A 14,444-nucleotide genomic window follows, 5' to 3' on the forward strand; every position below is an offset into this window, starting at 1 on the left:
AGTATATAGTATGGCGTCAAAAACATGAAAAAATGTCATAGTATAGTATGGCAGTCAAAAACAAGTGAAAAAAATGTCATAGTATAGTATGGCGTCAAAAACGGTCAAAAAATGTCATAGTATAGTATGGCATCAAAAAACATGAAAAAATGTCATAGTATAGGTCAAAAACAAAAAATGTCATAGTATAGTATGGCGTCAAAAAACATGAAAAAATGTCATAGTATAGTATGGCGTCAAAAAACAGTCAAAAAATGTCATAGTATAGTATGGCGTCAAAAAACATGAAAAAATGTCATAGTATAGTATGGCGTCAAAAACGGTCAAAAAATGTCATAGTATAGTAGCAAAAACAAAAAATGTCATAGTATAGTATGGCGTCAAAAAACATGAAAAAATGTCATAGTATAGTATGGCGTCAAAAACATGAAAAAATGTCATAGTATAGTATGGCGTCAAAAACGGTCAAAAAATGTCATAGTATAGATCAAAAATAAAAATGTATAGTATGGCGTCAAAAACATGGTCAAAAAATGTCATAGTATAGTATGGCGTCAAAAACGGTCAAAAAATGTCATAGTATAGTATGGCGTCAAAAAACATGAAAAAATGTCATAGTATAGTATGGCGTCAAAAAACATGAAAAACATGAAAAAATGTCATAGTATAGTATGGCGTCAAAAAACATGAAAAAATGTCATAGTATAGTATGGCGTCAAAAACGGTCAAAAAATGTCATAGTATAGTATGGCGTCAAAAAACATGAAAAAATGTCATCAGTATAGTATGGCGTCAAAAACGGTCAAAAAATGTCATAGTATAGTATGGCATCAAAAAACATGAAAAAATGTCATAGTATAGTATGGCATCAAAAACGGTCAAAAAATGTCATAGTATAGTATGGCGTCAAAAACGGTCAAAAAATGTCATAGTATAGTATGGCATCAAAAAACATGAAAAAATGTCATAGTATAGTATGGCATCAAAACACGGTCAAAAAATGTCATAGTATAGTATGGCGTCAAAAACGGTCAAAAAATGTCATAGTATAGTATGGCATCAAAAAACATGAAAAAATGTCATAGTATAGTATGGCATCAAAAACGGTCAAAAAATGTCATAGTATAGTATGGCGTCAAAAACATGAAAAAATCTCATAGTATAGTATGGCGTCAAAAACGGTCAAAAAATGTCAGTATAGTATGGCGTCAAAAAACATGAAAAAATGTAGTATGGCATCAAAAAACATGAAAAAATGTAGTATGGCGTCAAAAAACATGAAAAAAATGTCATAGTATAGTAAAAATATCAGAGAATAACTTTTGAGTTCAGTTTCTATATTTTGGAATTAACATCACAAAAAATATTTTGTAATGTGAAATTCCAAATATTCTTTAATTGCTGTGTGCAATTAAAATGTATAATTTAACCTCTGGCTAAAAATATTCACTTTCTTACAATATTAACCAGATCAGAAAAATATTCAGTTTTCAGAAGTATTTATTTGAGTAAGATAATCCTTCACCAGTGTTGCAACAGCAAAAATATAAAAGAGCATTACATATACAAGACAAGTTATATAACAATATGAACAGGACTAGGTACACAGTAATAGATTGGATTTGAGCACGGATAATGTACTGTTTCAAACAGCAAAATACTAAAATGAAAATCTAACATAACCCACAAACACTGTAGAGGTGTGAGTGTGTCTGTGAAAAACAAAGGTACGATGGCTACTTTTAGATAGTTCTTTTGTCTTGCCGCATATCATAGTCAAGTAAGGCATAAAAACATCAGAATAGTATGTAATAAAAATGTTTAGATTAACTGATCCGTTTCTGTGATTGACACGTGTTCTTGTCTCTGCAGGAGATGACAGCAGCTGAAGACCTGAAGTGGATGAAAGAAACAAAAGTGTTACAAAGCTGTTAATTAGATAAAAGACTATTAAACACCTGTGAGAATATTTAACTGCTTATGATACAACTATTTAATTAATGATTCTATCACAAGCAGTTAAATGATCACATAGATGCTCAGTAGACATGTTCATCTTTGGAAAATGTGCTCATAACTACATTAACTCTAACCAGCAGTAACAAGTGTTTCCTTGTGTTCAACTGTCTGTCATTATCTTTGCTCTTTACTAAATGTTGTATGGAATAAAAGTTTCTTCCTAAACTTTTGAGTTGCATTTCTGTATTTTGAAACTGATATACAAATCATTCTATTGCATTTTAAGAAAAATGTTGTGATTCAAACTTTTTGACAATAATTTTCCTAAGGTTTTATATTTAACTTCTTTAACACTCCTTATTCAGATAGTTTCATATTTACATTTAAAACTAAACATATGTTTCAAAAGTTTTAAATCTATTTTTACAAGCTTTATACTTTTTTAGACTTATTTTTTAAGGTTGTAAATATATATATATTTTAGATCTATTTATTTAAGGTTTTCAATGTATTTTTAAATGATTTTATACTTTCTTTTTAGATCTATTTATTTAAGGTTTTCAATGTATTTCTTAAAGGTTTTATATTTATTTTAACAAAGGTTTCACATTTAATTTTTGTACATTTTATACTTAGTTTTTAGACATTTTTTGAATGCCTTATACTTAATACTTCAATTTATTTATTAAAAGGGTTTCTATTCTAAACTAAGGATTATATATATATTTATAGTTAAACATAGTTTTTAGTCTTATCTTTGCAGCTACATTGTTGGAAAAACGTAATACTAATTAAAACTGATGTTACAGCAGCTTTAATTTGTTGCTATTTGTTCCAGACAAAGTTTTAAAGTGTCAGACTGAAAAGAATAAACTCTGACCTTTTGAAAAGGTCCTCACGTTTGTCTCTTCTCTCTGTGATTTAATGGTTGAAGTTTGAATCCTGTGGAGAAAAACACAACAAACATTAAAATAAAGATGTGACTTTTAACACAAAATAAGAGATAGAGAAGTAAAAGACACTGAATCTACAAAGAAACCAAAGTGCAGACTAACTGGTTCTGGACTAGAGTTAAATTTGCTTTATACACAAAGATAGATGCTCTGACTGGAGGACTGAGTCCACCAGCTCCTGATATTCAAACAGCAGTGAATGGAGATTTTTTTTATCTCCAAAGTCAGTTAAAATTTGAACTAAATTTGGTTGATAGAAGCCAAAATGAAGCAAATTGAGTTTCTAGAGAGAGAGAGCATGACAGTGAGTGAGTGAGTCAGTCAGTCGGTTCTAAAGATGATCTTATCAGATTCTCCTGTGGTGTGAGGTGTGTTCAGAGTGATTTTACCCTCCCTGATCTGCTCTGATAAATATAAAATAAGTTCAATATTTGCAAACGGAATATAACATGGCCAATAAGGAAGCAGGCTGACTGAAGACAGAAGCACAACAAACAAGAGACTTTGTTGTCCGCCATGTTTGTTTACTCTGAAGTTGTGAGATTTGGAGTTCTGAGAGTCCAAACTCTGGTTGTTGGTAGTGAATCTGTTAGTGTGTTGTGTGTTGGTCTTCTCTCTCCACATCACACACTATAATACACTAGAACAAAACTATGAAATTTGACATTATTTGTCGTCGTGTGTGGTCTCTGACAATTTCTACATCTGGTAAGAGTTTTAAAATCTTTTGGTGTGTGCCAGGCTTAAGAGAGGGAGGGAGACTAAGGAGCTGAACCAGAACATTTTCCAAACATTAGATCATTACATCTTTGGAATCAATAACAATAAATATTTTGGAAAAATCAACTAAAATTATCTTAAATGTCTGTACTAATTGTCTGTCAACTTATCACTGGAGGAATCATGTACATTAATGTGAACAGAATAATAAAAACTTTCATTAAAGTACATTTTTGAAAGCAGGGTTTTAACTTATATTTTTAATTTTACTTCAGTCGACAGCCAGAAAATTAACTGACAACTATTTTGCATTATATTATAATAACTAGTACTATTTTCTGACAATTTATAAGATAACTGTTTATGATTAATCAGTTATATTAAATACTAAATTCATTAAATACCAAGGATTTAAACAATAACACTGTTATTAATATTAATAATTCAGCTCATCAACACATTTTTTCAGCCTGGGTAAATCTTTAAGACACATACCTGTTTGGTTTGTCAGGTGAGAGCTGGTGTTTCTGTCCAGGCTGCAGCAGCTCAATGAGGAAACCTGGAAAACACAAGTACAACACATGAAAAACAAATAACCTCATTAATAAAGAGTAGGTCACCTCCCAAACTTGAACAGTGTAGAACAAGCATAGTAAAATGGCGGCCCGCGAGTTGATTTCCAAACAAATAAATATACAGCAGTGAGTCAATGGACGAGTCGTTACACTTTTTTTAGCTGCCTCACAGTTCACACACACAGCACTGCAGGAGCAACAAAGTGACAGGCTGTTGAATGGTAATGCTCCATCACATGTCTTACATGTATACTGAATCATGGACTGAAGCTTGACTTTCAAAATTATATCACAAATTAAATCACAATATCTGTCAGAAAAATCACAATTAGATATATTCTTAAAATCATTCAGCCTTAGGTGAAACTCCAGCTCATGTAAACATTGACACTGATATTCAGACTATTGTACACCAGCAGGAGAGGCCACAGGTATCTCATCAAGACAGAACTTCACACCGATCCACCTCTGGTCAGTCAACTCAGTGCTGCTTTAAAACTAATATAATGGGCAGGGAAGAACTGAACTACAGACATGCATATTAGTTGTTTCACTTGGTGTCAGCATTAACTTTTTTATCAGTACGGACGTTTTGTGTCTGTGTTAAATTCATTATTCAGTCACACATGATTCGGCCTTCTGGGAGCGAGGATAACATTTTTGTGGCCCTCTTTATCATCAAAGTCTCCATCCCTGGTGTAGAGGAATACAACACTTGAAAACTTTAGGACCTTGTCAATCACACTTTAAGGTTTGAGGTGAATACATTTATGTTATTAGAATGTAACTTTATTGATCTCAGAGAGAAAAGTTAAAATAGTTTTTATAATAATTTCTGACAGCAATCTCAGCTCATACATTGTGACTCTTAAGGCTTAAAACTTGAGGAGCACAGAGTTAAAATATAGTTTTTGAGCTTGATTTTAACACAAAACTGTGGTCAATAAATTCTCGAGTCACCACAAACAAATTTCTAATCATTAATATACACAACAGGGGATCAATGGACTGCTGTGGACAGATTACTGCCACAAAGATACACAAAATGACAAAAAACGGAGTCGCAAAATGATCACAATGAGATGCTTAACTGCCACACTGAAACACAAAACAGCAAAGACACAATACGATGCAAAACAACCACAAGGAAGCTAACCCTAAATAGATATAAAAACAGCAAACAAACATATCGACATGATAATCCACCATAAGCTAACGTAAAATTACCAAAAATCACCATTACTCATGTCAGGGACGCTTTAGTCACAGAAACACAAACACACTTTAACCCACGCAAATAAAAATAACCCCAAAAGGAGCCCCAAAGGTATCATTTAAACATAAGGCTAATGCTAACGCTCGACTCTGATGCTAATGCTAACACCAGGTAGAGACGACAAATTATGTAAAATGACGACAGATAGCCACAAACCGGTTACAACGACACGACAAACCATCATAAGCGGAGTTCAGGATGAAATACAAAATAGCAAGGAGCCGCAAAATATCGGTAAAGTGAAAACAAATACAGACGGCACAACAACACGAACAAACAATCATTACCAGGTAATGTTAATGCTAACGCTCGCCGCTAGTGCTAACGCTCTCCGTTAACAACCCTGAACACACCTTCGCGCCGCAGGTGTGTTCAGCGTCCAGTCTCACTTGTGTTCGACAAAAAGTAGCTCCAGAGTTTGTTTTAGCATCCAGGCTTCTTCGGTAAGGACATGTCCTCACAGTACTGACAAACCGAGACAATGCTTCAAACTTGGTTTAAATCTGTTTTCCGTACCCGGAAGCACGATCCGTTCCGCACATGCGCCAAAATCAGCGCATGTGCTGTCGAGCCAATTCACTCCGTGAATGAAACAGCGGACGTTAAACCAAACTTTCGTGTAATACATGTTCATATGTTAAAAGGGATAACTCCGTTTGTTATTGTTGTTGTTGTTGTTGTTGTTTTTAATCAGGGTGACTGTTTGGGTGCAAGTAATTGCTGGGTCTTGGAATCGGTGCAGTATTGATAAAGAATGGTGTACTCGGACACCGTGAACAGCTGCTGCAATGTAAACACACACATCCACTGAAGTAGTTGGTTTAGTCACTGTGAGGCTCAGGATGTTATTATAATTATCTGACGACATTATGAATAGGATTCATACAGAGATACACCTTTTTTATTAATCAGAAATATCGCTTTTCATCTCAACCAGACTCCATTGACAAAAACAGTAATTTAACTGATGAGAACACATTAACGCCGCTCCCTCGATCTGTTGTTTTGTTAAGTTACTCTGTGGTACTTTTACTTATGTAAATGATCTGAATACTTCTTCTACCACTGAAAGTCACACAATAACACTGACAAACTAACAGATGGATGCAGTGGTATTCCAGCCACTCCTGTGTTCTGCCTGGTAAAATTACTGTTTTTGTCAATGGAGTCTGGTAGCGATTGCCGGTCACACTGTCCTTGCTCAATAATGCACCGATTTCAAAGACAGACTCTGGATTGCGTTCTCTGGCTCTTATGATGATGGAATATGGTATAATTAGTCTGTCAACAAAGGTGTATGTCTAAGCGCTGTGTTGGTGTATGATTACGTTACCGATCGGAACAGCTAACCATGGGTAGCTCAAGCACAATGAAAAGTATTCACAAAGATTTTAGGTTGACTAAATCATGTTGAATCACTGTTGAATAAATGTAGTGGGGTTGAAGTATTATATATGAGGCCTGGTCATTTCCATATGAATGCCATATTCAAAAACATGACCAGTCTTGTCAATTAACAGTTCTTTCAGACCTGACTTGAGGAGCTTCAGAACTATACTTATCATCTGAAATCAACATTAATATTGACATTGTCTGAAAGCTGAGACTTTACTTATTCAGAAACACATAAAAACCCAAAAGACAAAAAAATCATTTTTCATGTAAAAAATGTGCTTGAAAGCTTGGAGGTAGATAATGTGACATTGTTAAAAGAAGACTGAAATGATGAATTGATTGATGATTGACTAATCAATTAATGTACTAATCATGCAAATTCTTTAATGTTTTAAAGTCAGAGTAATTACCTGTGTAATTACTGAGTATTTTTAAAGATGCAAGGACACACTATCATTTTCTTTCAATACGTTCAACACATTTATTTGAGCAAATGTATCAAATTATTAGTTTCAATTTTACATCAATAAAATAAATTCTTCACAGTATACACCTTCAAAAGAAAAAAAGGGGGGGCACCAATGCCAAATTGTAAAGGTTCACGTCACATTATTTGGCAAACTAATTTCTAGACAACAGTCATTTGGAAAAATTTACAAGGGGAGTGGGAGAGAGTAACTCGTCTGTCTTTGCTCCAAATTGAAAATATGGACAGATGGCACCGACTCTTCCTCCTCCACTGGCCAGACCACCGAGTGGCTGTGAGTCCATCTGAGTGAGTTACTGTAAAATCATGAGTCTGACAGGCTGTCATGGTTTGTGTCAGTATCTCCATTCTCAAAACAAAATTTGTGGGAATAAAACAATTAAGGAGGAAATTTCTGAGAGGGAGAGAGGGAAGGGGCTGTTGTCAGAATCATGGGAGACCATATCTTGTGACAATCAACTAAAGAAAAGTACAGAGGAAAACTATAAATAAGCAAATCAACAAGAAAAAAATTATTACGTAACTCGAAACGAAACGCTGATCAGTCTCAGAAGCTCAGGACCCACTAAAAGGAGCCTATCATTTAATTAATTTATGGCACTAATTAACAGTAATATAAAAATCCTCATTATGTGGTGCTCAGCTTCTAAGCCTTCATAGAGCAACGCTTCCCCCTACAGGCCGAGTATGATCACTGCAGCTTTTTTAGTCTACTCTCCATTCACAGCCACAATGGGACTAGCATTAGTATACCATAAACTTACATTCAACCCTTGTTGTAAGTTTCAAAAATAAATCAGAAGAATTTTCAATAATAATAATAATAATAAGACCACATAGGAGTTAATTCAAGAAATGAAGACAGAAAGTGAAAAGCACCAAGTGCATTGCAAATTGTGCCTTTTTAGATAGATTGTATTTAATTTCCAGCTACTCAAATGTTCTTTACTTCTTTTCCTTCTTCTTGTCCTAGAAAAAGGGACAAAAAAATCTGAATTAAACCCAAGACCAGATCACTCACAGCAGTGTAAAGTCATGAAAAAACGCTAAACTCTCACTTTGGAATCAAGCCATGCAGACAGATGTAGTTAAAGGCGACCTGTTATGCTCATTTCCAGCTCTAATTTTTTATTCTCAGACTCCACTACAGCATTATTTATCTTGTACTGGCCCTTTAAGAAGCTCCTCAGTTCAGCTCAGTTTGAAACGGGCTGATGAGCCCACTGTGCTCTGACTGGTCAGATTCCGGAATCTTCATCTGTTTCCGGGGCAACATGGACAAACTATAGTAACCATATGAATTACAGAATGTCACAAACTGACATCAGCTCAGCCTGAAAGTAGAAGCTGGTGCTTTTTCTCACAGGGATTCTACACACCTTTACCTCAGTCCCCTTTAAACAGTATATGCTGATAATTTTAAAGAATAAACAGACAAATTCTACTTAATAGATTTGTATTTATCTTTTGGACTTTTCTCTGATATTTATTTTTTTTATGAAATATGGGACAATGTTTCCTCTTTGGGGATCAACATTTATTAAATGAAGCCATCTGAAAGGATTAGAGGGTAGGATAAGGAGCCACAAGATAGTTTTTTGTGAATGAAAAAAAAAAAGTTAAATCTTAATTTGAAAAACAACTATTAATTTCAAATAAATGTAGTGGGGTTGAAGTATTATATAGCATAAGATGAAAATACTCAAAGTGGACTACAGTACCAAATGTACCAGAAATATCTGCATGACTTAATTCTACTGAAGCCAAATGAGGAAAATATGTCATTTTTGTGATTTGGGTGAACCTAACATAACAGCATTTACTCTGTAGTACTGTTGGGGACAGGAATTAAAAGATAAGTCTGGCAATATTCTGTGCTTTTGTTGTTGTCAACAAATCCCATGAAAATACAAAAATCAACGATGCATTCCTACAACAGCTGGTCACTGTAGTATTTTAGCAAACCTTTCTTAAACAGTGGTACATACTGCATTTGTTGGGAACTATTTTCAGTGGATTAACACTCATTTAGTGTTGACGTGAGTATTTGCAGCAGCAGGAGAATGTGTCCTTTTATTATCAGAGGTATTTAAAAGGTAATTTCCACTGGACCTGCAGTTACAGTATTCTCACTCTGTTACAGTAAATGAAAGAGAGAGTAAACCCTTCATGGAAGTTTATCTTTATCTCAGCATCTCAGCTGTGACGGGCGGACTAGCTGAGCCTGTAAGGGCGTCGTTTTAAAACACGAGTGAGAAAATGTCTCCAATCTCTGTTAAAATTTGAATCCTGTCTACATTCCTCTTTTCACAGGTTTTGTGGACAATAAGAAAAATACAGAATGTCACCAGATTTATTCTTTAGGTTTTAAAAGAGAAGAATTAAGCAACAGGCTCAGTACCTTATCGTTCAAGGCGAGGATGACCATCAGTTTCCTGAAGATGGTAACGAAATCGAGGAACAGGTCCACACAGTGCCTTCAAAAAAAACAAAAAAAAAAACCCCAACTCATTATATGAAGTTATGAAATTCATTTGAGCCAGTCTTCTTATAGAAACTGATGCTCCACTGTGGGATAGAGTATTTGCATGATATTTGGTTATGAGCCAGCAGATACTGGTCCCAGGTGAACTTTGTTCAGAGTATAAATCCTCACCAGACGTAGTCCTTGTCGCCGTTCTCTGCTTTCTCAATGATGAGCTGAGTGTCGAACAGGACGAAGCCGCACATGATGAGCAGCCCCAGGTACATGTGTGCCTGTCGGAAAAGATAAAGACCCAGATGATTTACATTTCATATTGTGTCACACAGCTGATCAAACTCTTCAGTCAGAGGTGATATTTAAGTACCTTGAACAGCATCAGGGAGCCAAAGAACATGTTCATCAAAGACATCAGGAACAGGATGGAAAGACCAGACATCAGTGTGCCTGAGAGGAAAAACAAGGAGAAGAGATGAAGTTTAACGCTGTAAACTTAGGTCATTACTTATGTAACGTAAACAACAGGTGTAATTTACAGATTGCAGTATTAGAGGATGATTGTTACAGTCGTAGGTCTCAACAATTAAACTATATTTACCTCCGAGGAACAGGTAGCTCCTGCGTTTGGCATAGAGGGCGCTGAGAGTGAAGCAAATGAAAATCACAGAGGTTCCCATGAAAGCCGTCACAATGATGCTGAGGAGAAACAAACCAGAACAAAGTGTAAGTTTTCAGTAACTTTGGATTACATGTGTACAGACTCACAGATGTAGGGTTAGAGGGGAAAAAAAAGATTCTGCAGGCGTGGACGATTCTGAATCAGACCAGAGGAGCATCAAGCGAGCGATGTCAAAGCTTCCACCCAACTCAGAAACGGTGAAGCAAATTACAAACTATTACAACCACGGCTTTCATGCTACATCCTATTTCTACTGACACAGCAACCCTGACACTCCACTGAATAAAGTGTTTTTAATGTCATTATGAATCATTACAAAAACTTTGCTTTGAAAGTACTGACTAGTCACATCCATGAGGAAAAAAAGAAAAGGATGCATTGATAATCGTTTTATCATCACATTGAGATTCTTACTCTTACAGTGAGGTGGCAACATTCATCACATACTATTCACGTGTTGTTTCATTTATGATCACAGCTTGAAGATTCTTGGTTATAATGTTTAACTCTTCATTGGATCAGCTGTGAGCTGCCCGTGTGCACTGAGTAACCTCTCACATACCTCGGATTGACAGCGATGACAAAGTCCAGTGTGGGGCCAAGGCCAACACCTGGAGAGGGAGGAAGACAAACACTGCATTTAGACTCCTAAACGACTTTAAATGAACAAAGTCAGCCCTGTTAACATGCAAATCAACAGTTTTACTAGTAACACACCAACAACTAGGGCTGCGACTACCGAGCCTTTTCCACTATTGATTAATCTGCTAATTAAAGAATTCATTGTTTGGTCTATAACATGTAAAATAACTGTGATAAATGTTGATTCCAGTTTCCTACAACCCAAGAAAACTTAAACAGCTATAGAGAACAAAGAAAGGAGGAAATCTGAGAGGCTATACAGCAATTATTATAGAATTTTTTATTTGAAAAATTACTCAAACATTAAACTAATCATCAAAATTCTGCCTATCAACTCTTGCGAGACATCACATTAGCAAATAATCTGTGCAGATTACATTAGATACTGGGCTGTGTTTGTCTTTTTAACTGTCTTCTGCTCTACCCACAGTACCTTCAGTTCCTCACCTGTGAAGAAGGCAAATCCTGCGAGGATCGCCAGTCTCTTCTTCTCTGTCTCAGGGTTGTGGGGCGTCATGGCCAGCCAGAACATCATCCCCAGGGAGCCGAGCACAGACAGCAAACCACCCTGAGAACAACATGGGAGCATGGGATAAACATGAGGGCAGCTGCACTGTGGATCAGATACTAAACACTGCTTAACATCCTGACCACAGAATTATTTCACAGTTTGAAGATTTCTGAAGCAACAGGATCTCAGTAACATGCTAAGATAAAAAAAAAAAAACTTCTCTCTTTTCTTAACATCTTACAGTCATTCTGATTCAAATTACAGGCCTGAACTTAGACCTGTGGTAAACAGGAGAATGTCCTACATATGTTGTTAGTTTTGGCTCTGCTGCAGCAGATGAAGGACACGTTAGAGTTATTATGTCACTTTTTGTCATTTCGAATCCACATGCTTTGACTTTTCTTTGTTTCTGATGCTCATCAAACTTTATCCAAATATAATAATCCAAATGTAATGTTAAATTGAATTTTCTTTCCTGTTTATTACTCTGTAAAGCAGACTGAACTGCTTCTGTATGAGACTGTGCTCTACAAATAAACTTGACTTCTTTGTGACTATGTGCTTCCAATTCCCTCTAAAAATCTAAATCCTAAAATAACAACAGGGAGCTCTCGTAGCACCGATAATCTCAGAGTATTAGGCTGTATTAGGCTGCAGACAATCCTACACAGTGAGTCTGTTTAGCTCAGTTTCACTGTCCTCTACAGGCATGTGAACTGTTATTACATGAAACATAGATGGAGGTGAATAAGCAGCAAAGTATGTGGTCTGTGGCTGAGCAGTGACACAGCTAACTGTGAATGACCAGAGTATTTAGACGTTACAAATGACACTGACTTCCCAGTTTCATAGCTACAATAAAAAGTACACTTTTCTGAAATAAAACATTCACTTTCAGGGAAGAGGAGCTTCAGTGTTTCACAGGAAATGTCATTTATTTAACTGACATGGACGCTGTTTACGTCATCTGTTAACTCTCATGGGAGGAGATGCTTTAGGATCTGTGTAGCTGATCACCTTTGCTGAGCAAACTTGAACTTTTATCTGCAGTAAATTGTTTGGTTAACTTTTCTTGTCTGTACTTCGACGGCACCATTTGCATTGATGTGAAGGATCAACCTGGGCAGGCAGACTCTGTCCTTTAAACATATAATATAGTGTATCCATAGATATGATGTGTCCCTGCATCAAGTATCTGTTGTATGTTGTTACCTGAAAGAGGCGTGTGACGACATGGACGTAGGATCCAGCTGCAGCCACAAACATACACACTGCCAGGCTGGAGTACACATTCTTCAAGTGCACCTGAGTGGAGTGAGATCTGCAGAAAAAGATTACAGCGAGCAGAGCGTGAGAGATGGAAACTCGAGTTAAAGCAGCACTGACATACATCACATAGCAGTGTCATTACGTACATTTGGGAGAACTTGAAGAGAGCGTCGAAGTTGATGTTGCGGTCAAACACGTTCATGATGGCAGCAGGTACTGAGCTCTGAAGAGATTTTTCGTTCGACGGATGTCTTCCTCTGAACAGAAACACACAAGATTACACATTACTAATGTCACAAAATTACTTATTTTCACAATTAATACAACAACACGTGTAAATGACAAGCTGTATATCTGGCAAATATTACAGACTACACCTATTTTATTGTCTTGATCAAGTGATGACACCTGTGGTAACACTGGGGCTAGTTTAACTATCTGAGGATGACATTTCACTTTTCAAAGATGACATGACGAACACTGTACATTACAAACATCATAACATTGTATAACATTGAATAATATTTATGTGCATGTTTGAAAGATTTTTTACTTGGTCTGATATTTGTTTAAACCATGGAAATAATATGAATACTACTGCCATCATTAATAGCTCTAGCTACTATTTCAGTCTACAATTTTAAGTAAAAAAAACAAAAAAAAACACGTGATCAGTTTATTAAATATGATACATCGTTACAGATTAAGATAGAGCTGCAACGATTGGTCGAGCAATATAAAATTAAAAACAACTACTTTGATGACTGGTTTATCTTTGACACTTTTCAGTCAAAATGTCAAACATTTACTGATTTTTAACTTACAAAAACTTAAAATTTCATTTTTGTTACATATGACAATAAGTTATAAGTTTTGGACTGATAGACCAATCAAAGTAAACTTTTGATTAATCGGTGAAATAATCCGCAGATTAATCAGTTAGAACAATACTTACTAGCAGCAGCCCTAGATTTAACTGCCAATAGATTATATATTATTCTACATTTTATGTATTTCATACAAATACATTTCTGTATTTTCATATATCTATATATGCGTTTTACGTTACTTTAACAGCTATAGGCACTTTTCACATTGCGACTTTACAAACAAAACATACGATCGGTTTACAAGAGATGCTTCTACTTTATTAAACTAAGTAAATATTCTGAACATACTGTTTTTAATCGCTAATGACAAACCTCACGTTGCAGATCAAAGTGCGCAGTTTGAAACATTAGCGAAGTTACACAACAGGTTATCGCTAAATGTCAGCGTTGAGTATTAACTAGCAAACATTCGCGTTTAGCCGAGCTACCACGCCTCCTGCTAACGAGCTTTCGATTCGAGTTGACGTTATAACTGTTAGCTGGCAACAAAACCAAGCCATATTCGTCTAACTCGTATATAAATATGTAGTTAGGAACAGGGCGGGCCACGGTCCGAGAGCCAAAAGCTGTGTTTGGCGCAGTAGACTATCATATTAACAGCTAACG

The 14,444-nt window shown here is 35.7% G+C and overlaps 1 protein-coding gene and 1 long non-coding RNA gene across 7 annotated transcripts in view; one reads left to right on the forward strand and one right to left on the reverse strand.

The window, feature by feature from the left end:
* The window catches only part of LOC127142587 (uncharacterized), a 10,283-nt gene extending 7,472 nt beyond the window's left edge, over window positions 1-2,811 (forward strand). For 4 of the 5 annotated variants that reach the window (XR_007813458.1, XR_007813457.1, XR_007813456.1 and 1 more), the window contains exon 5: window positions 1,873-2,547. This is a non-coding gene — a long non-coding RNA (uncharacterized LOC127142587). Of the gene's footprint in view, window positions 1-1,872 lie in introns of all 5 variants that reach the window. The other variant, XR_007813454.1, reaches the window with a different exon arrangement.
* On the reverse strand, window positions 1,483-13,254 carry tegt (testis enhanced gene transcript (BAX inhibitor 1)). Of its 2 annotated transcripts, XM_051071416.1 has the most exons (11): window positions 13,095-13,254; window positions 12,892-13,000; window positions 11,616-11,736; window positions 11,089-11,137; window positions 10,446-10,543; window positions 10,215-10,294; window positions 10,022-10,122; window positions 9,767-9,842; window positions 4,128-4,191; window positions 2,840-2,901; window positions 1,483-1,893 (listed from the first exon to the last, which is right to left on the reverse strand). In XM_051071416.1, the coding sequence occupies exons 1-10, from the start codon at window positions 13,148-13,150 to the stop codon at window positions 2,855-2,857; spliced, it is 801 nt and encodes a 266-aa protein (XP_050927373.1). In that variant the 5' UTR covers window positions 13,151-13,254; the 3' UTR covers window positions 1,483-1,893; window positions 2,840-2,854. The 2 variants fall into 2 exon arrangements, with proteins under 2 accessions (XP_050927373.1, XP_018531358.1); XM_018675842.2 differs by lacking the exons at window positions 1,483-1,893; window positions 2,840-2,901; window positions 4,128-4,191 and adding an exon at window positions 7,335-8,334.
* Between the last annotated feature and the right edge of the window lie 1,190 nt (window positions 13,255-14,444).

The sequence above is a fragment of the Lates calcarifer genome, linkage group LG6, assembly GCF_001640805.2.
Source record: "Lates calcarifer isolate ASB-BC8 linkage group LG6, TLL_Latcal_v3, whole genome shotgun sequence".
Lineage (NCBI taxonomy): Eukaryota > Metazoa > Chordata > Actinopteri > Centropomidae > Lates > Lates calcarifer.

Bases quoted from the DNA above. Each gene is read 5' to 3' on its own strand.
- tegt (XM_051071416.1), bottom strand. From the start codon at position 13,150: ATGAACGTGTTTGACCGCAACATCAACTTCGACGCTCTCTTCAAGTTC. The intron at 11,737-12,891 runs GTAACAACATAC...TGTTGTTCTCAG, and splicing joins TCGTCACACGCCTCTTTCAG to GGTGGTTTGCTGTCTGTGCT. The intron at 11,138-11,615 runs GTGAGGAACTGA...CTCCCTCTCCAG, and splicing joins AGGATTTGCCTTCTTCACAG to GTGTTGGCCTTGGCCCCACA.